At 47.7% G+C, this 26011-nt stretch overlaps 1 protein-coding gene across 1 annotated transcript in view; it reads left to right on the top strand.

Annotated features, from left to right (window-relative positions):
• ncanb (neurocan b) overlaps positions 1-26011 on the top strand; it is a 108404-nt gene that overhangs the window by 49784 nt on the left and 32609 nt on the right. The window contains exons 8-9 of the mRNA XM_035416146.1: positions 4632-5894; positions 21684-21800. Coding sequence (XP_035272037.1) covers positions 4632-5894; positions 21684-21800 — 1380 coding nt within the window. The remainder of the gene's footprint in view (positions 1-4631; positions 5895-21683; positions 21801-26011) is intronic.

Below are 26011 nucleotides of genomic sequence, written 5' to 3'. Positions count from 1 at the left end.
CACTTGACAGAGAGGCATTACTGAGTGCCGTCGGCTGCTTCGCGCGTCTCGTGGAGACCGCGCCGTGATTTTCTGTCGTCGGGTTTTTTTTTTTTTGACTGGAATGAAGCATCGGAGCCCTTGAAAAGAATTGCGCGCTAGCTGTGAATCAGTACACCTGGACAGCTCGCAGGAAATGCGGGTGCATACCTTTCCTTTAAACCTTTTCCCACGTTTTTAACATATCAGTACCGGCATGTTGTAGATGTGTGTCAAATGCAGACTCGCTCATTGCTCCATGACATGTGCCCATGCTTTATGTTTTGCAGGCCTTGTCATAAAGTTGTTTTTTTTTTCAGTTTATTTCATAAATCTTATCTCTACAGTTCTGCTGGTTTTGCAGTCCAGTACGTCCCATGGGAGAGTCTCAAAAGCCTTATGCTTTCTAACATCTGGTGTCCTGCCAATAGAGTTACCATGCCCCAGCCAACCCTAGACCCGTCATGTGTACATCCTACCTGCTCCGCCATATCCCACACATTTTGAAAGCTTACAGTGGCCTTATTTTTTTAACTTATTTTTGGCATCTTCAACAGCCAAAATAAATAAAAATGAATACAAAGACCAATCCACAAAGTACAATTCACCTGCATCTCTTTTTAAAGCTGTGAATCTGTTCACCTCACGAACACCGAAGCTTTAAACTTAGGGACAGGCTTTTTAACCACCAGGTTATGAACTCAATGTGTTTGCAGCCATTCATGGCAGCCGACAGGCCTTTTGATGTCCAGCCCACCGCTGAATGTGTTTATATGTGGCTAACACAACGCCGTTTTCAGAACAATTAGCAGGCAAGGCCCAGTTCTGAAAATAGCTGCTATACTTGCCATTATAAAGATGAACGATGAGCCTTTTTCCTCAAAACTGCCCCTGAAATGACCCTGTGTCCTATAAACAGCAAATACTAATTAATCACTGTGATGACTGGTGGCAGCCCACATACTGAAGTTTACTTCGGACCTACTTCCATGAGGAAGTTCACAAACATATGTTTATCTCATTAAAATACACCATTTCTATATGCCGAGTTGTACAGTAAAAATCCAAGGAACCTTTTTGTTTTCCGGTGAAAACCTGACTACATTAGGCTGAAAAGTTAAAGTTTTCTAGCCAACTAGGACGTAGCCAGTCTGTATCTGGATAAAACCTGAGCTATATTGGGGTTATCCTAGTCCGTGTATGTCGGAACATCTCTCAACCTAGATTTCCACCCCCCTAGATGTCTAGACTCCGCTTTTGCTCGCTGGAAACACACCCTGGATCACTATTTATAAAGCATCTCAGCATGGGAGAGCCGGTTTCCCCGGTTCATATCATATCCTTATTTATCATGTGCAAAACCGGTCCTATATCAGCATTCTGGTTTTATGAATATAGCCCCAGTAGGTTTTGTGTTACCAGCAGTCATCAGGTAGGCGGCACCTGTTCTCCCATTCAGGCTAGTTTGTCAATTAATTTTCAACAATATTGGCACAAAGTACTTCATGTAATGAGTGATAATAAAATATGTTACAGGATGTAATAAAAATTAAAATGAGCCTAGTCCCTTATTTAACAGTTGACTGTTCTAGGAACAGCTGGCAGCCTTGCTACATTTATTACTAATCACCATGTACACCCGTAGATGATGAAATACAGTTTTGGGCAACACTTTATATGGTTGGTTCTTCAAAAGCCCCATATAACTTGCTTAACGGTATGTAATTCTGTAACAATAACCTTGAAAAAGTCACACACACCATAGGGCGATCTAAAGTTATTGACATAACTATTTATACATGGCTATCTTGTGCCTGTGAAGCTATTATATGGCTCTTATGAAGAACCACTCCTGGAAAGTGTTACCAGTTTTGTAACCTTATATATATATATATACCCATACACTTCATGACCAAAGAACTCGAAGAGCTTTACTGGCCTGCGCAGAGCCCTGACCTCAACCCAATCCAGCACCTTTGGGATCAATTGGAAAGCCAGCTGCAAGCCAAGCCTAATCGCCCAATCAGTGCCCAACCTCGCTAATGCTCTTCTGGATGAATTGAAGCAGATCCCTGCAGCAATGCTCCAACATGTAATATAAAGCCTTACCAGAAGAGTGAAGGTTGTTATAGCAGCAAAGCGTGGACCAACTCCATATCAATGCCCATAATTTTGGGTGAGATGTTGGATGTAAGGTGTCCACATACTTTTGGCTATGTTATGTATATGTATATGCATATATCTGGGTTTGTTTAGTCAGGTCCAAACTTACATAAGCTTAATACAATTATTCAGCAAAATAAAAACGTGCTTTGAAATAAAGAAGCTGAAGTACTATTTTTCCTGCATTATCTGCAGTATTTTTGAGTAAAATTTATGAGCTGTTTCTTCAGAATTCCCTAAGCTGTGTTTTTTCAAATGCTATCAGAACCATAGATACAGCATGCACACAGTATTTTCTGGATTTTAGATGTTTGCTTAGCACTGTTAAAAATAAGCTGTTCCTCTTTCCAAGAGATTATTTAGTGGAATTTTGCCTAAAGATCCAAATCTGCATATTAGCTCTTGTATGGAACTGAGCGGTTGTGCACTGAATACTTATGGAGGTAGCTAAATACTTCTCCTGATTCTTAATCATAATAATAGTTCATTTTATGGTTCTGAAATATGCTGCTGACTTGGTGCTTCATTAAAGTTTTCTTATTGTGTGGCCATCTATATTTAATATGAAAATGTTTAAACATGTTGGATTACGATGCAGTTATGAATGCTTAATACATTATTAACAAGCCTCATGGGGCAAAAACTGCATTGTTAGTTTGGACTTTGTCAGAAATGTACACAGTATAAGTCGAAGACAATAACGACAATAGATTACTGATTTGTTGGGAAATGGATATTTTATTAACTGTTGATCATACCATGGCCAATTATGGACTGAAATAGGTTTAAACGCTTTAACGTTAGCTGTTCTTAACCAAGCTTGCCTGTTACTGTGAATTCAGACTGCGAAAGTGCAAACCGCGCCCATCTGGCGCTCCAGGCAGGCTCAATCAGGCCTCAGAATATTTGAAAAGATTCCAGTAGTATCAGAGACAGATTTAAGAAACTTAATCTGTAGATTCAAAGAGTAATGCTCTGCTATTCCTAGTCCGTCACATACAATCACTGTGCATTTAGAGGATATCTTGTAATCACAAGAAAGCAACTTTTGTTTGGTGGAGATCATGAAAGTTGTGGTCTCAAGATAATGGGACCAAAAAAATAAATAGCGCATGACCTCTATGGCTGAAACATCACCAAAGAGATAACAATGGTAAAAGCCAGGTTTTAACAGTGATGGGAGAATAAGGATTCATGTAACTAAAAAATGCTGGGAGATATTATATGCTTACTAATTCGGGCCAATCATTGTGCTTTGGTGTGAAGGAACATTTGGTTTGATTCAAATGCAGCAGTGATTGACAGTAAACTGTAGCTCAATCCATTTTGGGGGTCATGAAGCCTCACTCCCATCACAAGTTAAGCAGTCAAGACTGCACAGTCTGTGTGACCAAATATTTAATCAGTCGCACTGAATACATTCTCACTGTCTGTGTCTTTTTTTTGTCCTTTTTCAGCCAAGTAGCATAACCATCAGTATGCATGTGGCACTGAAGGAGTTAAGTTTGCATAGTGAATGGTAATAGGGTAATTACACAGGCTGTGGTTTCGATGTACATTAAACTTAGCCATAAAATACCCACAGGAGCTCGGGAAGCAACAGCATAGTGTTGAATAATTTAATACTGATTTAATATTTAATATTTATGTACATATTTGTATGTATTTACTGAGCAACAATTTGTCTTGCGTCTCCCAAAACAGCTTCCTCTCTTTCCGAGTTACCCAGCATGCCCCCAGTCTATTCCGCAAACTATAGCCCAGCTGCCTGACACAGGAAGCTCGCTGAAAACAACGAACCCAGCCACGCTCTACCATTACAGACATTTTGCTGTTGCGCGTACTGGATCGCGTCGAAGCAAATCGGCAGTGCATTTGTTATTTTTATGCTCGTAGACTCTCATAAAAGCATTCTCTCTGTTCTTTCCGCATTTGGAAAATGAGAGCTGTGGAGATTGACAGGTGAACGCGTTAGATTGCGGCGGACACGGCTTCCCATTGTCTGAGGCCTCGGCTGCGGGAATGCCCTGATGAGAAGCGGGAGTCTCGTTATTGGAATGGCAATGAGCATGAATTATTTAACGCGGGTTTAGCGCGAATTACAGTAAAACTGTTGCAGCGAATTTGAATTTGCTTTGAGCATGCAAATAAATAACGAGCTTTCCTGGGGCCTGAAAAAGAAAACACTGCCTATTATTCCCATCTCTTCATTTGTAAAAAGAAGAAAAAATAACAAAGTATATACATGCATTAAGCGGTTTAAATTTGAGCAAAAAATGGGTTGACAGGTAAATGCTTGAATAAATGTATCAGCCGAATGCATTAAAAATATAATGACTGCGGCACTGGAGGTGGCGTGGCATGTGTTTTGATTGCTAATTTAACGTGCTTTTAATTAAAGCCATCTCGCTCGCTCGCTAAGTTAATCACAGTCTGTTGTCCCCCTGCAGGATTAATTGCGTCGGGACGTACAGAGATGGCGAATCCGACCGTAGCTGGTAATGAATCATCAGGTTCCTCGGGTGCCAGGATTGTGCCAGTTTCACCCCCGGCGCCAGGCAGCCAGGACGAATGGGCGCTGGGGCCCGTGAAGGGGCCCGAGCTCGGTTCGGGCCGTACCGCGGGAGAGCGCGCGGCCGCCTCGCGGGGCGCGCAGGGGAGCGAGCCCGGGGCAGGGGCCGGCGGCGCGAGCGGCGGCTCCCGGGCCTCCTACCCCCCGCTGGACGGCGCGGCGGACACGTCGGGAGAACCGCCGGCCCTCATGGAGGAGCTCTCTGCGCGCGGCGGCCCAGCGCCGGGCCGCCCCAAGGCCGCGGAGGCCAAGGCCGGCGCCGTGGAGCTCCTGCTGGTGCCGGAGAACTACTCCGGGGAGGGGAGGGACCAAGAGGAGGGCCGCAGCTACCCGCCCCCCAAAGGGTCCCCTTCGGACGGGCCGTCCGAAAGGTCGCCCCCGGAGGCGGAGAAAGAGGCGGAGGGCAGCGGGGGGCGGGACCCTCTGGGCAGACTGAGCTCTGGCGCTCGGGGTGGCGGCTCGGCCTTCTCCTCAAAAGATCCCGTCGGCGTCAGACCCGCGGCCGACCGCGCGCCGGAGCAGCTCCACACTGTCAGGCAGTGGCAGCTGGAGGACCGGCCCACCGCGCCGCCAGGCGGGGGCGCTGTCCTGGCGCAGTCAGGGCGAAACGCCGTCGAGGCCAGAGGCCAAATCCTCTACGCCCGCCGCCCCGCTGGCAAACTGGGCCAGGACCGGTACCTGGCACCCGTAGCTGGCACCCGCCAACCAGATGTGGGCACCACACCCAGCGCGTGGCTCAACTCAGGGGCAGCCCTTCCTATAGAGCCGCTGTCCACCGCCCAAACCTCGACGGCGGACTCGGCGAAGGAAGGGGAGTCTGTGAGGAAGAGTCCGGTCCAGCCGGCCGGTCTTCCTTCAGACAACGACATCGAGTCCACCGAGGAGTGCGCCATTTCCATCTCCTGGCTGCCCGTAGAGAGAGCCGGGCCCCCGGGCACGGTCGAGCCAGCGCAGTACGGCTCGGACGCGTCCCTGACGCGCGGGGGATCCCAGGCCAGCTCCGTCTCAGCACGCCCGACGCTGCAGGCCTCGGGCCCTGGGGAAGCAGCGCAAGGGGGCGGGTCTAGATCGACCGTGCCCCAGTCCTCCAGTGTCCCAGGGGGCCGAGGCACCGGGAGCAATGGCACCCTCAACTCTGGAGGTAGGTTTCCCATGGTTTACCGCGAGCCCAATCGAGCATATTTACGGTTGTCTTTTTTGCAGTTTGACTGAGATACAGAGTGTTTTTTAACCCTGCGGTCATCTTTTGACCAGCATTACTTTTTTAGGTGCTTTTGTCCACAGCAGTGTTTCCCTTCCAAAGGTGCAGGCCTTTGAGTTTCATTGAGTTTCAAAGCTGCTTGCACATTATCCCATGTGGATGCTCTCCTTTCCTCCGGCAGAACAAATGTCTGTAAACAACAGGGGCTCTAAGCTCCGGGAACAGCCCAGAAGATTGCGCTCTAATTATAGGGTCAGGGGTAACGCAATTAAGGAAGCACTAAAAAGTAAATATCTCGGGTGCCGAACAAATCGATGTTGACAGGGACCGAGAGAAATGCGTCGTAATTGACTTCAGACACTCCGCCGGCTCCTCTTTGTTCGCATGCAGACTGGAGCAGCAAACGCGCGCTCAGCCCCTCCTTGTTTAAATTGATTCCACGGGATGGATGCAGGTTTGAGAGCCTCTTGCATGTCTGTGCCTTTGTCTGTCTGGAGGTATGTTTAATTAAGGTGCCGATGTCTTTGTCTGGTTAAAGAATAAAGAAACAGGCTCCCCCTGTAAAAGCATCTTCTGTCTATTGACTTTAAGCATCAAACGGCGAGGTTTCTCAGAAGACATCCCGAGGCACTCTTGCGCTGTGTTGCTCTTACATGGTTTTGCATTTGCTCCTACATAAAATGTCAGTGCCATTGCAACAGGCAGTCCATTGCAAGAACTCAATTCTAAAGCAGGCTTGAAATGTTAGAATGCATTAGGTTATAAAGTGCCTGTTTTATTATTTATTCCGTGTCTCCATTACTTGTAATATTCCAGAACTGGGCTGTTTCGTCTTTCTAGAAACCAAGCCTGAGCAGACGCCTTCCTTGAAGGATGTGTTTTATTGATACCGCCGTGTCGCCTTAACCTGTGGCAAAAGGTTAAAGACGGTAACGTGTCACATTTGTCCAAAATTGTCCAAATTAGAGAAAAAGGCCTGCCATCCGAAGCTCGTGGTCTAGTCTGCCTGGAAGTGGCCAGCAATGCGAAATCACCTCAGACCTGCCAGGAAAAATTTAGATTCAGTGGTATGAGGAAATACAGGATCACAGTACGCTGATCTCATCCCTGCAGTGTGAAGATCATGCTATGGCGGCATATGGTTTTTTATCAAACGCTTTCTATCCGACTGCATCTGTAGGAGGGTGAAATCGCACCAGTTTTCCTTCGAAAAATAAAAACTCCACTATGCCACCTCTTGAAAAGAATTGGCTGGAGAGCTGTAAGACTAGAGGCTGTGTAAATGATCTTTCACGTGTCCTATCTTCTTCTGCGCATCGAAATGTCACTGATCCTTAGCTTCCTGTCTGCTTCCTGGAAGCTGCCAATCACTCTATTTGTCCTCTTTTCTTTAGAAATTTGAATTGACTAAAATATGGGCGCATCGATTTTACTGCACAGTCAGAAAAAAGTGTTTCTAAAAGTGGGTGCTACACATAGTCGGTGGTTGAGTTTATTTCCCCTTTTCTCTGTAAATCGTTTTGAGGGAATAAGATGAAATGTGCTATATAAATTAGAGCCCGACCGATATATCGGCCATTATTTGACTTTTTTGACGACATCGGGATCGGCAGTTATGCAGCCGATGTGTCCCGATTTTTAAATAAGTATAATAAACAAAAAAAAAAACATTGATTATTTATCTGTACTTGTCTGTTCGAACGTTGTAATTGCTATTTACTAGAATTATCCAGTAGGGGAGCTCTAATACAAGTGTGAAGTGCAGCAGCTGACGCGCTACTTCTGTAATGAGACGTTTGTCACTCGTGCCTCATCCAATATTCTCCACTGCAAGATTTGTCTGCACAGATTCGATTGCCGCAATACAGGTATGTATATTTAGTGAAAGTTTTTACTTAAATGCGTTTATACGACCACTATGTTTATCAATCCTCATTATCAAGCGAGCGAGCTAGCTAACATATTTGGTTCACTTTAGCAAGCTAGCTGGCTAGCAAGCCTTTATGGAGTGGCAGTGAGCACATAAGCAGCATAGGATCTACATTTCCAGAAGACATCGCTGTATTCTCAGATAAATAACCAGACAAAATAAAAGTGTGATTTTAATGCATCACACATTTGTTTTTTATCTGAGATAATGATATTAGCTACTATATGATGCTGTGTCAATAGCCAACGCGTTATTGCAAGCGAGTGTGTCATCTAGTCACGCGTCATCGTAGCAAGCTAACCAGACAGTAAAAACGCCGATAAAACACTTCGTGTTTGTCGTGATAACATGAGAGAAGGATTGTTGTTGGAAAAGTGAATCAACCAACAGTTAGCGTGGGTAACCTGCACAAAGCGCACTGTAGTTTTTTTCACGTATTTCATCCAGTCAATTTAATTTCATCTAACGTTCACTTGATTCACTCATTAGCTCCGCTAGATAATGTCTTACTCTTTGAGATCATGTAGTAGAAATAAAATAAGAAAATATAATTCATTTAACTTACTGAGAATATAATAAGAAATAATGTGGCTGTGTCCATAGCTAATGCGTTATTGCGAGCGAGTGTGTCATCTAGTCACGCGTAAGAGCGCACTGTAGTTATTTTCACCACCAAATTCTTATGGACAGGGAAGCTCGCTAGATAAAGTCTTACTCTTTGAGATCATGTAGTAGTAATAAAATAAGAAAATATAATTAATTTACTGAGAATAGATACTAAGAAATAATAATAACAAATTAATAACGACAACAACAATAATTATAATATTCATAAAAATACATGTTTGAAACTGGAAAACTGATTTTTTTAAATTAATTTTTTATAGATGGCTGGAAAAGAAAGGAGTAAAAGCAAGGTGTGGAGTTATTTTGATTTCACACACTTAAAGATGGTGTTAAAATACATATTTTGCCTAATTTAATATCATCTTTTACATTTTTTTATCTAAAACGTTCTTTGTGTGTTTATTTTTATTTTTATTTGTTTGCTTGTAAGTTAAATGTTCTTAAATATAGAAACTTTAATAGAATATAAGTTTTTCAAATTGATTTGAAAATGTTGCACTTTTTGACAAAAATATCAGTCAAAACATCGGTAATTGGTGGGCTAGGACTCTCCAAAATCGGGATCGGCATCAGACCAAAAAATCTGGCATTGGTCGGGCTCTATTATAAATACAGCCTCTGGTTATCTTTATCATTTTAATTAGCCTACAACAGAAAACATATATTTTCTCTTTGTTCTTTTATATACAAAATAAAGCATTGTTTATGTTCATTCGAAATGAGCATATATTAGGGTATGCACTCCAAACATGTAGCAACATTTATATTTGGCATCTATCCAGTTAAAATTTTTACAAGTGTCAAATGAATAGGCTTTTATATTATGGGCTATTACTCCACGTTATATTATGTTATATATTATGCTATAACCTTTTGTGGTGCTAATAAGTGATTTTACCATGTGCAGTTAATTGCTCCCTACTGGTTAGTCGTGCTGTAAATATTTATATTTTAATTATAAGTTTCAGCAATGCAAATGCATCTCTGCACACACACGCAGATACACAGGCACACACACACACACCCACATCAATTACACAGTTCTAGTAGAGAGAACATGAGGGCACTTATCAAAGAATGTACAATGTTAAGAATGTACAAATCAAAGAATTCCTTTGTATTTGCCTGAAATAGATTTTCTGAAACATAAGTATTGCTATTGGAAACAAAAACAAAAAATAAGATTGATGTCTGTCAGATATCAGTATAGACCCAGAAAACCTGTGCACCCTAAGGCTAGCGGTTATTCATTACGTTCATAGAGAGAGAGAGGGGGGGAGAGGGAGAGAGAGAAAGAGGGAGAGAGAGAGCCAGAGTGTGAGAGAGAGAGAGAGAGCAAGAGTGTGAGAGAGAGAGCAAGAGTGTGTGTGAGAGAGAGAGAGAGCAAGAGTGTGTGAGAGAGAGAGAGAGAGAGGGATGGAGAGAGAGGGAGGGAGGGATATCATCTCTAGGTATGAACCTTTGCATGACATCAAAATAATTTCAATGGCTTGTTTTTATCCTGCGCTCCCATTTTCAAACCTGGTTTGAAATGGCTGCAGCCATTTCCATTTCAGTTATTCTGCAGCCCTCTAACAGACTATCAAAATGCAGTGGCACAATACAGTGAGCAATTTTGGCTTCGCACACCACAACACATTCTGTGGATCGGTTGGCGGTAATGTACATAGCATACTGTATGACATGCCAAACCTCTAAAAAATAAAGGGAGATTGCCAATTTTCTTAACTGGATTCCATGGCATATTTCCTCAAAGCCAATAATCCAGCAACAAGACAGCTAGATCCTGCAAACTTCTTTCGGTCTGTGGTTTGCTGCTGTATTATTCAACAGCGGAGAAAGTTAATCACACGAAAGAGCGGACACAACAGAATGAACTGCCCCGCTGCGTCTCGACTGGTCCGGATCACTGTGCACTCCCCTCCGTGTGCGCCGATGTTCAAAAGCACCGCTCTCCGCCGACAGACCAGGGGAGCGGAGGCAAACAGAGGAGTTAATAAAAGAAGCGCATGGTTTGAGCAAAAGGGAGGGGAGAGTGTTTGCCTTCCCTTCTGAAGCCGGTGGACGTTTCATAAGCCTCTTTAATCAATGATCAGCTGCTGGAGACTCTCCTGCTGTGTGACGGTCCCCAGAGTCCTTTTAGACACCGCGGATCTCTTCTTTGAAAAACGTCCTTCCTCGCAGCAGCCGAAACAGCAGCATCGAGCCAGGGGCCCCTTCAGTTAGCCACGTAGCGCGCTGTAGCGAAATGAGACCCTGTGTCATCTCTGTCTGCCCTCCCCCCATCACTCTCTGTGACGTGCAGTCCGGCAAACACGCGCATGAACAAACACACACACACAAACACACACACACATGCACGCACGCACACACACAAGCACGCTAGCACACATGCACACACGCACGCCTACTCACACAAACACAGGCCCATACTCCATACCAAATGTGTTCTTCAGAGCATTAAAAAAAAAACAAATTTTCTGTTTAGACAATGTACCCCAAAACAACTGTAGGCAGGCTTTGGGTGGAACCAACTCTACAGAATGTTCCAGATATCTTTATAGGACCTTTGGGTGGGAATGAGAACTACCACTACCATTCCCCATGACAACAGTGCCATTGTTTCTCAGCCAGTCATCCAATACACCCATTCTAACCCGGGGCATATTTTTTTGTGTGTTTGAATACATTTTTTGGATGATTAAATATGTAAATAAATAGGCCTCTTGCAGCCCTCTCACCGCTGATATGGAGCTCCATTGTTTATTGGCTGCGTTATTCTCCACAAGGTAACACAGCTGGAAATTTATGCAACAATCACTCTATGGCCTCACTTTGATATGTGATAGGGCCAGGACCGTACAATATGTTGATTGCCAGACACTAAATTGTCAGTAGTAATCAGAAATTCCGTCTGTGGGGTGGGGGGGAGGGGGGGTAGGGGGTTGGCTAACAGGAAATGGAAGGCCTGTGAATTATTCTGTTCTTGGCAGAGCATCACAGCAGCCCCGAGATGGATAAAGGTTCCAAGAAAGCAATAACAAAACCATGGCCGGTTCGGGGGGGGAAGGGGGGGGGGCGATAATTCAGAGGGCGAAAGCGGGCGGCCGTATATTCCGGTCCCTGTTTGTGAGGGCCCGGTTCGTCTCCAGCCCTCGAAATGACCTTGAGTTTGGTGGGTGTGCGGTGCGGTGTGCAGACGGCCTGTCTGCCCATCTCTCCCGCTATTGATTTTTCTGCTCCCTGCCCCTTATTGAGAGTCGTGCTCTTCCAGGTTTATTTCTCTCACAAATGCTTTTTATTAGTCCTCTGCTCATCATTATGTCTCCCCAGCCCAATAATGTTTATAAAGCCTGTTCTGCCCTGGTGTCACAGTGGCCTACAGTCATTGCACACCGCGGGCCTCTGGGCTGTGTAGCTCTGCAGGAAACCAACCCGTCAGTGCCTGTGAAGGCTCACTCTGTCACATCCCAGCGAAACTACTGCCTGCGTGCCTTCATTTGAATCCTAATTATGAACCGCTTCCTGCATCCTTCTTAGCCTATCGCTGACCCCTGATCGTATTCCCCCTCCAATTCGCCGGCTCCGGTTTCTCCGTGAATGGAATGAGTTAAAATGGCGCCTAGGGGACGTGTGTTTGGTGGGGGCGTGTGATATGTAACATTACGGTGACTGCTGTGAGCGTTTGGCTTTTGTGTGACTGTAACCAAGGGAAAGGAGAGCTGCCAGATCTTAAGTGGAGTAAATGGGCTGTGCCACTGTGCGGGAAGCAGCACTTGGGAGTTATTTGCATGGGGGTTGAGGAGAGATGGGGGGTGTTAGTCACACACCGAATCCCCGAAGCCTTCCTGTATAATTTCATATGGTGGAGCAGTTCCTTGCCAATGCAAGTCATATATTTGGGATTCAGAAATGCGAGACAAGACATATATTTAAAATAGTCTCAGATACTCAGGATTCAGTATCTGAAAGGGTTCCCAGAAAAAGAATGAAATAATGAAATGCTTTTCTCCTATGCCCGGTGTATAAATACATGTACAGAGATGCAGACGTGCAGGCAATTACATTCGGCTATAAACATACGCCTTGTATTTGATACCTCGGCCCATATCTCAGTGACTTATGAACAATGGCGTCTTACAGCCATAACTGTCCTTATCTATCCCCCTACGCGCATAAACATCCAATAATGGCGTCCCGTTTTAATGACCGTCTTTGGCACGTCGTTTGAGGGCAACAGACCGTTTGATTTCAGTCTCTTTTCCTCCCAGCGCAATGCAGATTTGCATACTGCTCAGGTAGTGTTCTTCGCTGCACAATAGCAAGTGTTCTCCAGAGATTAAGCTTTATCTCAACGCTAACAGCGAGCCTTCATAATAAAAATGAACATTAGTAATATTTACGTTACAAAAAGTATAGCAATTATCTGCAAAATTCAAGAAATTACAGTTTCAGCATTCGCTGCGTAAAACAAACCGAAACCTCGAAACGTCATTATTTTTGCTTGCTCGAAGCTGCTTTAGCCTTTCGGTGGATACGGATTGTGTGTCCTGCAGAAGAATGCCGTAGGTGTGGGTGAAGATAATTAAAGTTCAAAATAAAAAGCTGCTGCAGCTGTACTGCAATCTTTTTCTTCTTCCCGGGCCTCTGAAACAGAATTACCTGAGCACACACAGCTCAGTAGAGATGACGGCTACACAGAGAGAGAGTGGCCAGGCTCACCGGTGTGAACGCTTCGGCCTCCGCCCCGCGCGCCCTCGCCCGCCGTACGGCTCCCGTCTTTTTGAAGCGCTTGACGGGACAGCCCTGCCGTCGCCAGGGCTTTTGGAACAACCTGTAAGCAGGCTCCATTTTGCGCGGGCTCTCACCGAGCGCAGCTCCGTTCCCCGTGGAAATCCCGGCGGGCGCTGGCAGAGCGTCCGGTCCCTCGCTCTAATTGGCCGCGTCTCTTTGCGGCCGCGTTCTGCGCGACCGGCCGCCGTTGGCAGCGGGGGGGGCTTCAACCGCGAACGTTTCAAACGCCAATTTGATAAGAACGTCTGGCGTGCGGCTTGCCATTTTCTCCTCCACCCACGGCGCTAAATTACTATTATGTTCCAATCTCTCCGGTGTGACAGGCTGCTGTTGGCTAGCGCAGTCCCCCTCATCAAGTTTATTCAGTGAAAATCAAAGCTTACACATGCCTCCTTCAGTCTCAGTAATGGTTTCGCCACAGCCCCACTGTTCCTGTTCCGTTTAGTCTGTGATTACTGTGGAAATGTTGTTTTCGGAAGGAGGCGTAAACTGTGCGGCGCTTTGATTCCGTCGCGTGTCTTTCTGCGCTTTTCATGCATTTTAAGATTTTTTTATTTTTTTTTCCCAAAATCCGCCTTTTTTTTATTGTTTCTCGTGGGGCTTCAGTAATCCTCGGTGAGGGGAGGATCCCCTCCGCGTCCCCAGCGGGTTGATGTCTCACACATATAACGCGCTTAATATGAGCACGCTCTGCGTCTGCCGCGTGTGTGATACGCTTAGCTGCTGCGACCAGGATTGAGGTGGGAACACAGCAATGAAGTGATTACTCCTACCTGCCTGGACAGGGGGATTTAGGCTTCCTATTGATGTGTGACTGAAGCGCTAAGTCCGCCTGAGACCGGAAAAAAAGGTGAAGAGGGAAAGCCGTGGCCGCTGTTAAATCTCTGCTCGGCGGGTTCGCCATTTTCGGTGGCCAGACACGCCAGTCTTCTTCAGTAGTAGTCCAGACAGAGTCCCTTCGCCTCCTGTTATTCTGCTTTTGAATCGATCCTGCACCAGGAATAATCTCCTCTCAGGTGGACTCAAGCTGCTCAGATAAAAAGTTGATGACTGAGCATGTTTTAAATGGAGACCAATTTATAATGCTGCCAGGACAATGAGTAAGGAGCCAATCTCATTTAAGACCCTTTTTTCACGCAGTTATCAGCTTTGGGGCTTTGGGGGGGTGAGGGTGTGGGTGAGGGTGTGGGTGGGGGTGATGGTGATGGTGTGGTTGTGGGTGAGGGTGTGGGTGAGGGTGTGGTTGTGGGTGAGGGTGGCGGTGGGGGTGGGTGTGGGTGAGGGTGTGGGTGAGGGTGAGGGTGGCGGTGTGGGTGAGGGTGAGGGTGGCGGTGAGGGTGAGGGTGGCGGTGTGGGTGAGGGTGAGGGTGGCGGTGGTGCTCTCAGAGGCTGAAGGCTTGTGAAGGGCTGAGTTGAGGGGCAAATCAGGGTGAGCGTTTGTCTTTTTACCGCGTGCAGCCCCCTCGCCCGCCCGCCCGCCCGCCCGCCGCTCCCATTAGCGGAGCTGTCAGCGGCGCTCCGGATGCCCACGGCGGCGGAACGCCGGGGGCGGAACATCGCTCTTCTCGGCGCTCGCGGTCGCAGGCCGGCGCCGGAGACGGAGCAGGCGACGCGCTCCCCGTTTCGCAACGGAGCTCCTGACATTTATCACGCCGCGCGCCTCGCGTGCACCCCCTCAGTCTCTCCGCGTGTGCGCTGACGCCGTCTCCGAGCGCGCTGGTGAAACTGCCGGCGCACCGGCGGTGGTGCCGGTGCTTTTCCAGCACTGAGAACATTCGGCGGAGGAAAGAACAGTCAAGTTTTTTTAAAATATCATATTCAAAATAATGAGGTAGCGAGGGTTATGGCTGAGAGGGTGACGGTCAGGATCAGGCAGTTTGTTTCATCTTAATGCTAATGGTGCAAGTGCTGGCATAACACTGCTGCAGATCTTTCACACCGGCCTGGCTCTTTGGTCTCTGAAACGGGATTATGATTTCACTTCATGCCACCCTGTCATCTGTTCCTCTGTCCCTGTGTGTATGTCTGTGTATGTGTGTGTGTGTGTATATGTGTGCAGTATGCATGGCTGTATGCGTGTTTGTATGTAGGGGTGTATGTGCATGTATCTGTATGTATGTGTGTATGTGTGTATGCACGTGTATCTATGCGTGTGCGTGCATGTAATTGCGTGTGTGTGTGTGTGTGAGTGTGCATGTGTGTGTATATGTATGTGTGTGTGCACGTTCATGTGCGTGTGTGTGTGTGGGTACTGATTCTCTTCTCTTGCTCAGTGTTCAGTCATTTTGCTCGCTGTGATTGCCTTGCTTATAATAGTGCTGATTTAAATGACTGTTAATGAGTATGCAAATTACTGAGTGGACAGTTTGGGTTTTAGAGTAATGGGTTTTCCCCCAAAAATACCCACACAACGCAACAGCCTCGCGTGTATTTCGTTTATTTCCCAGCCCTCCAGATGCGTGTGACCCGCTCCGTGTTGTGAGGGTGCCTAATTGGGCGCATTCAGCGATTCGCGTCGGCACTATCAGTAATTATAAGCTGCTTGTGTCTGGAGCGCGGCACGTGTGGAACTGAACACGATTCAGAGGGAGTTAAAATGGCAGCGTAATGGCTGCGCCAATCCAGAACACAAAACCGTTTAACTGGGCTTCAGCGTGCCGCGCTCACACATAACAGCCATACTGAGCAGTCAGCCATTTTGCTTGATTTGTGCGCGAGAAGGAAAATGGGGCCAAATGATGTAATTAAACGGGAGACTGGTATCTGATTTTACTCCATTATGAGAAACGCAAAAACGAATTTATACCAACGCAAAATACGCTAAAAGAAATAATAGCGATGGCTCTGAAAGCAAAATTTTACACCGTGAGCGTTTTCAAACGAACGCGGCGCTCGGTGAACCCTCCTCGCGGCGGCCTGGTACCGCACTTTAGGCCGGCCTTCTGTGACCGTTACGTTCTGAATGGGATATCAGAATAGACGGTACGGAGGAAGAGGTGTTTCCTGTCCCCGTTAGAGGTGAGCTGATCACAGTGCTCGCTCCATGCCTGGGTGTGTTGATGTTGGGGGGGGGGGGAGGTGGGGGGGGGGGGGGGGTGCGGGGGGGGTGGAGTCTCACTGCTCTCAGTTTGAGCCGCTAACTGGAGCGGTCTCTTCTTTCAGAGCCGCGGCCAATCGAGCAGCGCTCCCGGTTGCCTGGGGAACAGCGTGAGCACCCCGCGCGCCGGCGTAAAAAACTACGCGCGTCACGCACAGAACGCGCTCGCGACCCGGGCGGGGCCGGGCTTCTTTGAGCGAGGGACGGGAAACGGGAAAGTCCGGTGAAGTCGATCGGACCCGGTTGGACCCCGGCCCAGTTTCAGCCCGCCGGTCTCCCCAGACCGCGGGCCGCCTCCGGAGGGCGCCGCGCGGGTGAGGCGTCCAACCAGGAAGTGACAGAGCGGCGACGGCGAGCACCTCGCTCCGCGGTATCCGGGCGCGGCCTCCCTGTCAGACCCCTCTCATCGCAGCACTGAGATTACACTGCAGCGGGCCCGCGGAGGAGCGAGCTGTCTGTGCCGCTGCAGAAACAGGTTTCTGTGTTCCCAGGGCCAGCGTTTTCGGCTTTCCCTCGCGGTAATTGTGGCCTCGCCCACGGCGACCGGAACGCCCGCGTGGCGTGAGACCGCCGCGCGGCAGACGACGCCCCGCCTCCGCACCGCCGCTCGCTCTCGGCGCCGGGGAGGGCGTTTCTTCCCCCGCTCTCGGGTCATTGATTAAGGTCCCGTCTCACTGAGTTCTGATTCTCGCTGAAGGTGAGCGTTTATGTTTTCCTTGAGCCTTTTCGTGGACACAGAGAACCTGCGGGCTGCAGCTGCGTTCTTTTGCATTTCGAGGAGCGCGCTTGTCTCCACTGATGTGTGAGTGTTTATGTAATGGAACTTTATCCTTGCTGGTGCAGTTGTCAGGGCGACTGGGGGATTATTTCCAGTGGTGTCTAAATGTGTCTAAATCCCTAAACCTAACCTGCTTCTGCAGTTGTGTGTGCTCTGCAGTACATTTTTGGCAATGCAGCGTTGAATTTTTTTAAAGCAGGTCTCCCATGATAGGGGCCTGGAGCTTATCAGGCTTGTAGAGATGCATTTGAGCAAGCAAACCCATGATCCCTGTCTCTGGAAACCTATTACAGGGCTCAGTAATCCCAGGAATGATGGAGCGGAGACTGGGGCAGGCTGATTGTGTGTGTGTGTGTGTGTGTGCTTGTATGTGTGTGTGTGTGTGTGCGTGTGTTTGTGTGTGCTTGTATGTGTGTGTGTGTGTGTGTGTTTGTGTGTGCTTGTATGTGTGTGTGTGTGTGTGTGTGTGTGTGCTTGTATGTGTGTGTGTGTGTGTGTGTGTGTGTGCTTGTATGTATGTGTGTGTGTGTGGGTGTTTGTGAATGTGTGTGTGTGTGTGTGTGTATGGGAATGTTTGTGTGTGTTTGTTTGTGTAGGTCTATCAGGAGCCTGGCTTGCTTGTCTAAGTTGCACACACACACACACACACACACACACAAGAAGAAAAGAAAGAAAGAAAAAACCCTGAAATATCCTCTCAGCCCAGGGGCCAATTAATTTCCATTCCACATTCAACACCGGTGCAGAAATAAGGGTTTCCGGCACAGGAAGTGAGCTGAAGAGCCAAAATGGCGCACTGGAGACCGCGTCCTGCAGTGTGCTCGACTTCATTAAGATGGATTACCCCGGCGCTGTCCGGACCCGTGGAACAGTGCCCAAAATCAACACAGCGCAGCCACAGTGCTGCACCGCACCACCTATATTTCTGTCCCAGGAACAAAAACTAAGATGAATGCACAGTAACCAGCACCTTTTCTAGCTCATTCTACCAGCCAAGCAGAAAAGAGGTAGAGAGGACTGAGATGGAGAGGGTGAGGGGGACTGTTTCATAAAATGTCGAGCGTAATAAATCATAAGCTGGTACCGAGCAGAAAATCCCCTTATTTATATGTGAAATCAAGTGGACAGTCACCTCTCTCTCTCTCTCCCACCCCCCTTTCCCCCTCTCTCTCTCTCTCTCCCCCCCCCTTTCCCTCTCTCTCTCTCTCTCTCTCACTGTCTCGCTTTCTCTCCCTCTCTCTCTCTACATTTTTACACCATCACTCTGTCACTCTTGTTCTGGCTGCCAAGGGAACCACCACCCCTCCCGTGAGAATAGATAGAAATATCCCAGCTGTACACACCGCAGAGAGACTAATGTAGGCAGAGGAATCCTTTGATAATAGACGACGCTGGGGTTCAGGCGGTGCTGGCGCATGTGTAATGAAGAGCGCATATTATTAATGCTCGTGGGCATCGCTCTTTTGCCCGAGTGCCCTCTCAGTAGCCTGGCACCCGCTGGCGGACAGCGAGCCCCTTTGTGAGAAACAGGTCGTGACTAATCGCGCGTCTAATTGAACTGAATCACCGTCCTCTTCCTTGACTTGAGGCTCTGGGCTTGGGAGCTTTTGACTGGGCTCCGTTTGCATTCGAGCATTGAAGATCTCTTTAGGAGCCATTGAAGTGAATCGGGGAGCGGGGGGAGGGGTGGGGTGAGTCGGGCGCGTCGTAGATATTCTCCATGTGTCGCCTTCTGCCGAGCCAAGCTGGCTGGAGAGCGAGGGACTGATTTTTTCGAGAAAAAAAAAAGGTGATATGTGTGCCCCCCCCCACAAGAGTATTCCCCATCCCACCCACAGTGTGAAGAGGCGCAGTAACCCCCCCCCAGCACCCCCTACCCCCGTGCGCTTCGCCAGGCTTCCTTGAAAGAAGGTGAACTCAATCATGTCCGCCGCTCGCCGTCCCTCTTTCTCTTACCGCCGCCGCCGCCGTTACTCACGGCCTCCGCCGCTCGCCCCAGAGCGGCCGCGCCGCAGCCGCGCCCCTCCTCCCCACCGGTAGCGCAGGAAACAGTAAAGGTCAGGCGTCACACGCGGGCTGCGTGCCTGAAGAGCCGGTTTTAAAGGTGCGGAAACAAAACGTCTCGCTCCGTGAAGCTTCGCTGACTGTCAAAAACTGAGACCAGCGGTGTTTTCGTTTTTTTTAAACGCTGAATGTTCTAGAATCTTCTCTGACGCGTGCGGGCTTAGTTATGGGCTGTACCATTAGTGTGCGTTGCTGATTTCTGCCGTGGTGGTTAGCTCATGCTTTAAATCCAGCTTTCAGAAGTGGGCTGCCAGTGTTTGGACTGGTGCTTGGCTGCACCAGGAGTGGCTCTGATCAGCCAGGCCATTAAGACACAGGCCTGTCAGCGTCATCCTCAATGAAGACTAATTGTGGTGGAAGGACACCGGGGGCTGGGCTGCAGCAAATAACCCTCTGTGAAGTGAAATGTCAGGCTAGACTTTTATTGCTAATCTTTCAGCCCAGGTGGTCATTACAGGAACAATCCAACAATGTTGTGAGGACTTGTGTGTGTGTGCGTGGGGGGGGGGGGGGGGGGGGGGGGGGTACAGACCGCTTCTGCTACTGTGTGTGTGTGTGTGTGCTTGTGTACTGTGTGTGTGTGTGTGTGTGTGCGCTTGTGTACTGTATGTGTGTGTGTGTGTGTGAGAGATACAGGCTGATGCTGCTACTGTGTGTGTGTGTGTGTGTGTGTGTGTTTGTGTATGTGGTACAGGCTACTGCTACTGCTGTGTGTGTGTGTGTGTGTGTGTGTGTGTGCTTGTGTATGTGTGTGTGTGTGGGGGGGGGGAGGTACAGGCTGCTTCTGCTATTGTGTGTGTGCATGTGTCTGCATCTATAGCAGTGTTCAACTGTGTTACTATTCTTGATAATGTTTTTTCTTCGACAGCAGGTAATAAGATAATTTTGCTTTCCTTCATTTTTATTGGTTTGTTACCTCAATTCCACTTGATCATCTGAAGATATCTTATTCGTGTCTGCAAAGTGCAAATTGTGCCTGGGAAGAATTGGACATTGCATTCGAATTTATGGAAACAAGAATGCGATTTGTAGAGATGCAGTTTGTGCAGATGTCGGAGGTACCAGCAGCCAAACATGCCTGGACACCTTCCCTTAGTGCGGTCACCCCTGATCCGAATCCCATATGGTACAGAGAGTGTTGGGTAATCACTGTGAGGCTGGTGGGGCTTCTGCCTCGGGGGGAAACTGAGAGCGCACCCCCTCGCTTTTTACTCTTCGGCCTGCAGCGTTCCGACTTCATTGAGAAAATAGTTTCCGAGCTGTAGCGATTTTTTTATCTTTGGTGACTTACATTTATTGAATAAGCCGAGCTGTACAGGGGGGCTGATAAAGCAGATTTGATGTACTGGCTGATCATGTCTCAGCCTCTAAACCTATCTGGAAGAGATAATAAAATGGCGCTAAATCTCTCCCTCCGAGCGCCAAAGATAAAGTGTGGTTTTGGGCAAACGTCCTTGCCAACTCCCCCTCGCAAAATTGGGATTAATTATATCCTTATGTGTCGAATTTCCCACATTCAAATTCAACCCTCCCCCTCCTTCCAGCCCCCCCCCCCCCCCCTCCAGTGTCATAGCCCGCTGAAGTGAAATGTGCGCATTACAGTAAAATGACACTGTAATGTGCAGTAACGACGGAGGTCTTCGTTCCGACTTCGTCTGCGTAATGATCTCGTAATTTATGGCGGGTTCCTCGTGAGCAGGATGCGGCGGTTCGCATCGTCCTTCCCCGTGGAGCATCCATCTTGATAAACAGGGGGGGAGGGGGGAGGGGGGGGGGGCGGGGGCCCCGACAGCGAGCTCTCCAATCTGTCACCTTGCTGAAAGTCACGCGGCGGGGGCCCTCCTCCGTCTTCGTTGGGGACCGCGAGGGCAGAGCCGGGTCTGACAGGCCACTTCCCTGCATCTCCTCTCACACTCCCTGCCCCTCCTTCCTTCCTTCCCTCCTCCCAGCCCGTTCATCCCTGTGCTGCCTTGGCAAAAAACAGCCTCCGCGTTCAGTATCCAGCAGCCATCTTGCTTTTTCTGCCCTCTTAATGAATTGCTTCCATTCTGAAAAGCGATGGGAAGGAAGTGATCCCGCTGTGGTTTCTTTACAAACCCCCTATACCCCCCTTCCCGCACTACTCCCAAAAATCACAGAGACCAGGGTTGTAATGTTAGCGATGCAGGGGCTGGCCAATCAGTTGCTTCCATTCTGCCTAGCGCCTTTCACAATGGAACTGCTGGAAACACTGACTGGTGTGTGTGTGCGTGTGTGTGTGTGTGTGTGTGGGGGGAGGGGTGGGTGATGGTGGTGGGGGTGTTCCGTGGAAGGCTGTGTGCATGATGTTGGGCGCATTAGCCGGCCTGCTAATGGGAGTCAGCGGGGTCTTAGCCCAAGCGGCTCGGATGCCGCTTCTCTATTAACGCGCACCGCTTGGGTGTCTCCCTTTGTCCACAGCGGAGGACAACCCCTGCCACACCAACCCCTGTCTGCACGGAGGGAGCTGTCTGCAGGAGGGGAGGGGCTACAGCTGCTACTGCCCACCGGGGTACTCCGGGGAGAGCTGCGAGATCGGTGAGGAGCGTCGGGGTCAGGGGTCAGGGTTCAAAGGGCAACGGATGGAGGGCTGTGCTGAAACTGGCTGGTCCTCCCAACCCGGCTGTTCTCATTTCTAGTGATGACTTTTCATTTAAAATTATTAGTGGTAGCAGTAGTGCCATTACATTAGCATCATCATCATCATCATCATCATCACCATCATCACATCAGCCACTGTTGCCAGGTCTGTGGGTTTTCCCACAGAATTGAGCTACTATTGTAGTGTTGAGGTAGGTTGATTTCTTTTGTCTGTAGGTTGCGGGTTGGGTGTTTGGCAAGTTTAGTTTTATCTTCATACAAAATTCCGCATTTTAAAACTAGTGGCAACGCTTCAAAAGTAGCCCAATTCTGTGGCACAACTGCAGTACTGGCAACACAGTCATACACAGGGGGATTTATAGAGGATTCTTATTTCTGTATATAAATATAAAATGCACTAGCAAATTAAAGCTTAGCCAAGATTTTTCATTATTTCTAAAACAGTCCTAGCAATAAATTAATGCAACATTAATGACACTAATTAGACAATACAGATTAATTCACAGTGGGTGGTTAACATAATATTGATTAAGTTATTGAGTTTTAGCCTGGGATTCAACATTCATTTTATTTCAACTTACTCATTACTTTTCAGTTACCTAAAATTGATTATTACTATGGATAATAAAAAACTGAACCTAAATGCGATTATCATGAACAAAGAGAACATTTGCTTTTAATTACTAATAATAATTACAAATATTGACAGTATCTGGTCCCTAATCTGATTTTGACCATACAGACTTGAGACAGATCTCTCTATGTACTATGATGTACAGTTAACATTTGTGTCATATGAGCTATATTATATAGACACACCTCAGTCAGTCATATATGTACTGTACAATATGCACCACAGTGAACAGTGATATCATATGAACTGTATTATACAGTATGTTCATTGCCTGAAGAGGTGAATCATCAAAAGTAAAGTTGACTCTCCCTGCTGAAAACGGCATCTTAAGCCAGCCTAAGTTTGGCTAGCTGGCTGGTTTATGCTGAGTTTTCGACTCTTTTATCTGGTTGCCCAGCCGTTCACCAGCTGACCAGCCTATATAGTCACCTGGTCTACCAGTTTGACCACCAGTTTACTCAACCAGCTTAACAAGCTTTGTCCAGCTTGAGACCAGTTTTGACCAGCTATGGGCACAGCTGCTCTTAGCTGGAATTTCCAGCTGGGCTGTCATATTAGCTGTAGTGGACAACTCTTCAAACTGCTGAGAGAATCAACAGGGAAGTGAATGGCCCGGGTCCCTGTGGGGGGGAAGGAGATTGTTGTGGGAAGTGAGGTACAGTGCATGGGGCAGTTTGACTGCAGTCGGGATGAGTTGTGCAGCAGTTTCTGGTCATATCTGGTGAATGGAGCTTGGAAGATAAGAGAAAGGGGGCCAGGAGGGGGGGGGGGGGGTGGTGGCATTGAAAGATGGGGATGATGGTCTGGAGGATCTACAAAGATTCCCATTGACGAGACAGAGGCCATCCAGGAGAGCACTGAGCCCTGGGTGGAGTAGTTGGTGATGGATGTCTGGGTTAAGTGAGAGGGGAGACTGCTGTCGAATGTTTCTCTGTGGTTTCACTGTGAAGAGTCAATGAGAGATTTTCCTGAGATGGTGAAAACCAATTGCTGCAATTACTCCTGCTGAGGCTGAGTTTGCAAAAGGCCCACGAAGACAAAGAGTGAAATAATACAAAGTCACACCCACAAGGTGATATGCAAGGCCCAAACCCAATGCAATGCAAAGGAAGGAGAAGTGTTTTATTTTTTTTAAATGTCAAGCGGAAAAAATGACAGCCCACCGATTTGGATGGGTTATGTGTGTGTGTGTGTGTGTGTGGTATGTACACGCACGCACGTACACTCGTGATTGTCTGATGATGTAATGGAGTTGCAAGGTAGCTCAAAATCAAAATGTGTATTTGACATGAATGACAAAGTGCACGTTCATAAAAAAAAAAAGGAGATCAGTGTTGATCATTGGTCACAGCTGCTACAGTCCCCCGGGAGAAGGGGGGTGGATGGGGGGGGGTGGGGATTGGATTGGGGTGGAAGGGGGGATGGAGGGGGGGGGTAGTGTAGATCAGATTTTGGCCCTATGGGGACAGAGCAGGGGGCTGCTGGCAGATCAAAGGTCAAGAGCTCCATCACACCAGAGACAGCGGTTTGGCAGGGAGGGGTCAGAGGTAAGGTGGAGTTATTGTCATGGGGTGCGATTGTTAACCAATTGGCCTCCGTCTGCTCTCTCTCTCACACCCACCCCACAGATAAGAGCGGCCGAGGGGCTCGTCACTCACAGTAAATAATGATAGATAAAGAAATGGGAAATTACACTGTTTTCTTTGTACGTCAGTTGTAAGTGAATGTGCATGGAGTGTATCAGCACATTCATCTGTGATGTCAGTTGAAAGCCATTGGGGCGAAAACTGGAGTGGTGGAGTCAATAACAGGAAATTCATTCATTACGTATGTTTCTTGGATTAAAATCTAGATTCTACACCGTGCAGAACCGCAGAACTAATTGCTTGCAAAATGTGTGTCAAACTAAATAATTTTGACTTGTGAGTCTTGCTTTTGATCAGAAGTGTGTTAGACATTTAAAACAAGAATGACATCGTCTCAGTCTCTTTTACCTCGATACTTGGACTGCATAGGTGAAGATCTTGATGTTTTTTTTTACAATCTTTTACAATTGGATTTTTAATTTTTTCATAAATTTTATGTTGACATGTTATTTAGGTTTTTTAAGACCAGTATATATATGGTGTAGAAGCCCACTCTAAGGAGTTTCAGTAATTGGTTTTTCTGGCCTGTTGTGGAGTGTTTGGGAGACTGATGTCTATGGTGTTGGCAATATTAATTAAAACTCAAGGCAATCAGGATAATTGCATATTACTCCAAACGCCTGACCAGACTTCGAACGACTTAAATCTTGAACTCTTGAAGTTCCTGACAAGACAGAGGTAAGATTAGAACGGAAATAAAATATTAAACACTTCCTTTATTTTTCTTTCTCCCACTGTCATTTTTTTTCACGTTCAGTCATCCTCGTATTTTTTTTCCTATTGCCTTTTCTCGTAATTCTATTCAGGCTTTGTGTGACTCTACTCAAAATCATTACCATACATCAGTGTAGTGTCATTACCGACAGAGCCAGGTAACAAGCTCCCCGTATTCCATTTCCCTGTATTTTGAAAGAAATTTCATTTTTGAGGACGAGGTTCCTAGAACTGAGGAACCCCTTGGAGATAATCCTCAGGATTTATGCTTTTATGCAATTATTTCTGGGAGGGGGTGGGGGGGGGGGGCGGGTGGGCGTTTAGAGTCCCTGCATAATGTATGCCCAGTGTTCAGAGGGCTGGAAGGATGAAACATTCATGAGGTTCGGTGATCTCCAGTGAAGGGAGGCCCCGGACCGGGAGAGCGTGAGCAGGGCAGGTGGCGGGGAACGGGGCGGGGGGCACCAGAGGGCAGAGGGGCAGGTGGCGGGGAATGGGGCGGGGGCACCAGAGGGCAGAGGGGCAGGAAGTCAAGTCTGTTCCTCTCAGTCGGCGGCCGCTAGGTCGATCCGGCTGCTGGAGAGGGGCGCCTCCGACGACCTCGCTTAGAGCGAGGAGGTAATGAGGAGGAGGGGTGTGGAGTGGGCCTCTCGCGTTAAGTGATGAGCTGTTCTTTTACCGTGAACTTTCTGCTGCTCGGTGTGGGCTGGTCCGCGCTCGCAGCCTGGATTGCCTGTGAACTGTGCATTGGTGGACGGGGCTTAGCCAATGAGTAAGGTCAGTTCTGAAGTCAGTTATCCAGGAAGAACAAGAACAAGGTTAAAGGTTAAAAATTAAGTTTTTTTTTTTACTGGCTTAACTTTTTTTTTTTTTTTTAAACTGAACTCTTAGGGCTGGTGTGCTCTAAATTATTCTAAATTGTCACACTGTGGAAAATTAGCCAGCTTTTTTAAAGTTGTGTTCTTTGTTATGGGATCCCAGTGGGATTCATAGTTAACTGCGGGGAACTGACGAGGAGAATGTGTGGGGCATATCCGTGTGGGGGAAAAATGGGTCCCGTGTGCCCCCTCGTTCCCCTTCCGCTTCCATCCTCAGGCACAACCGCTGGGAAGGGCCTGAGTAAGACACGCAGCTGTCTCTGTGTCTCTTCCAGC

Source organism: Anguilla anguilla, chromosome 4 (assembly GCF_013347855.1).
Source record: "Anguilla anguilla isolate fAngAng1 chromosome 4, fAngAng1.pri, whole genome shotgun sequence".
Lineage (NCBI taxonomy): Eukaryota > Metazoa > Chordata > Actinopteri > Anguilliformes > Anguillidae > Anguilla > Anguilla anguilla.
The sequence above is the reverse complement of the archived record's forward strand: the minus strand, read 5'-3'. Positions and strand labels throughout refer to the sequence as shown.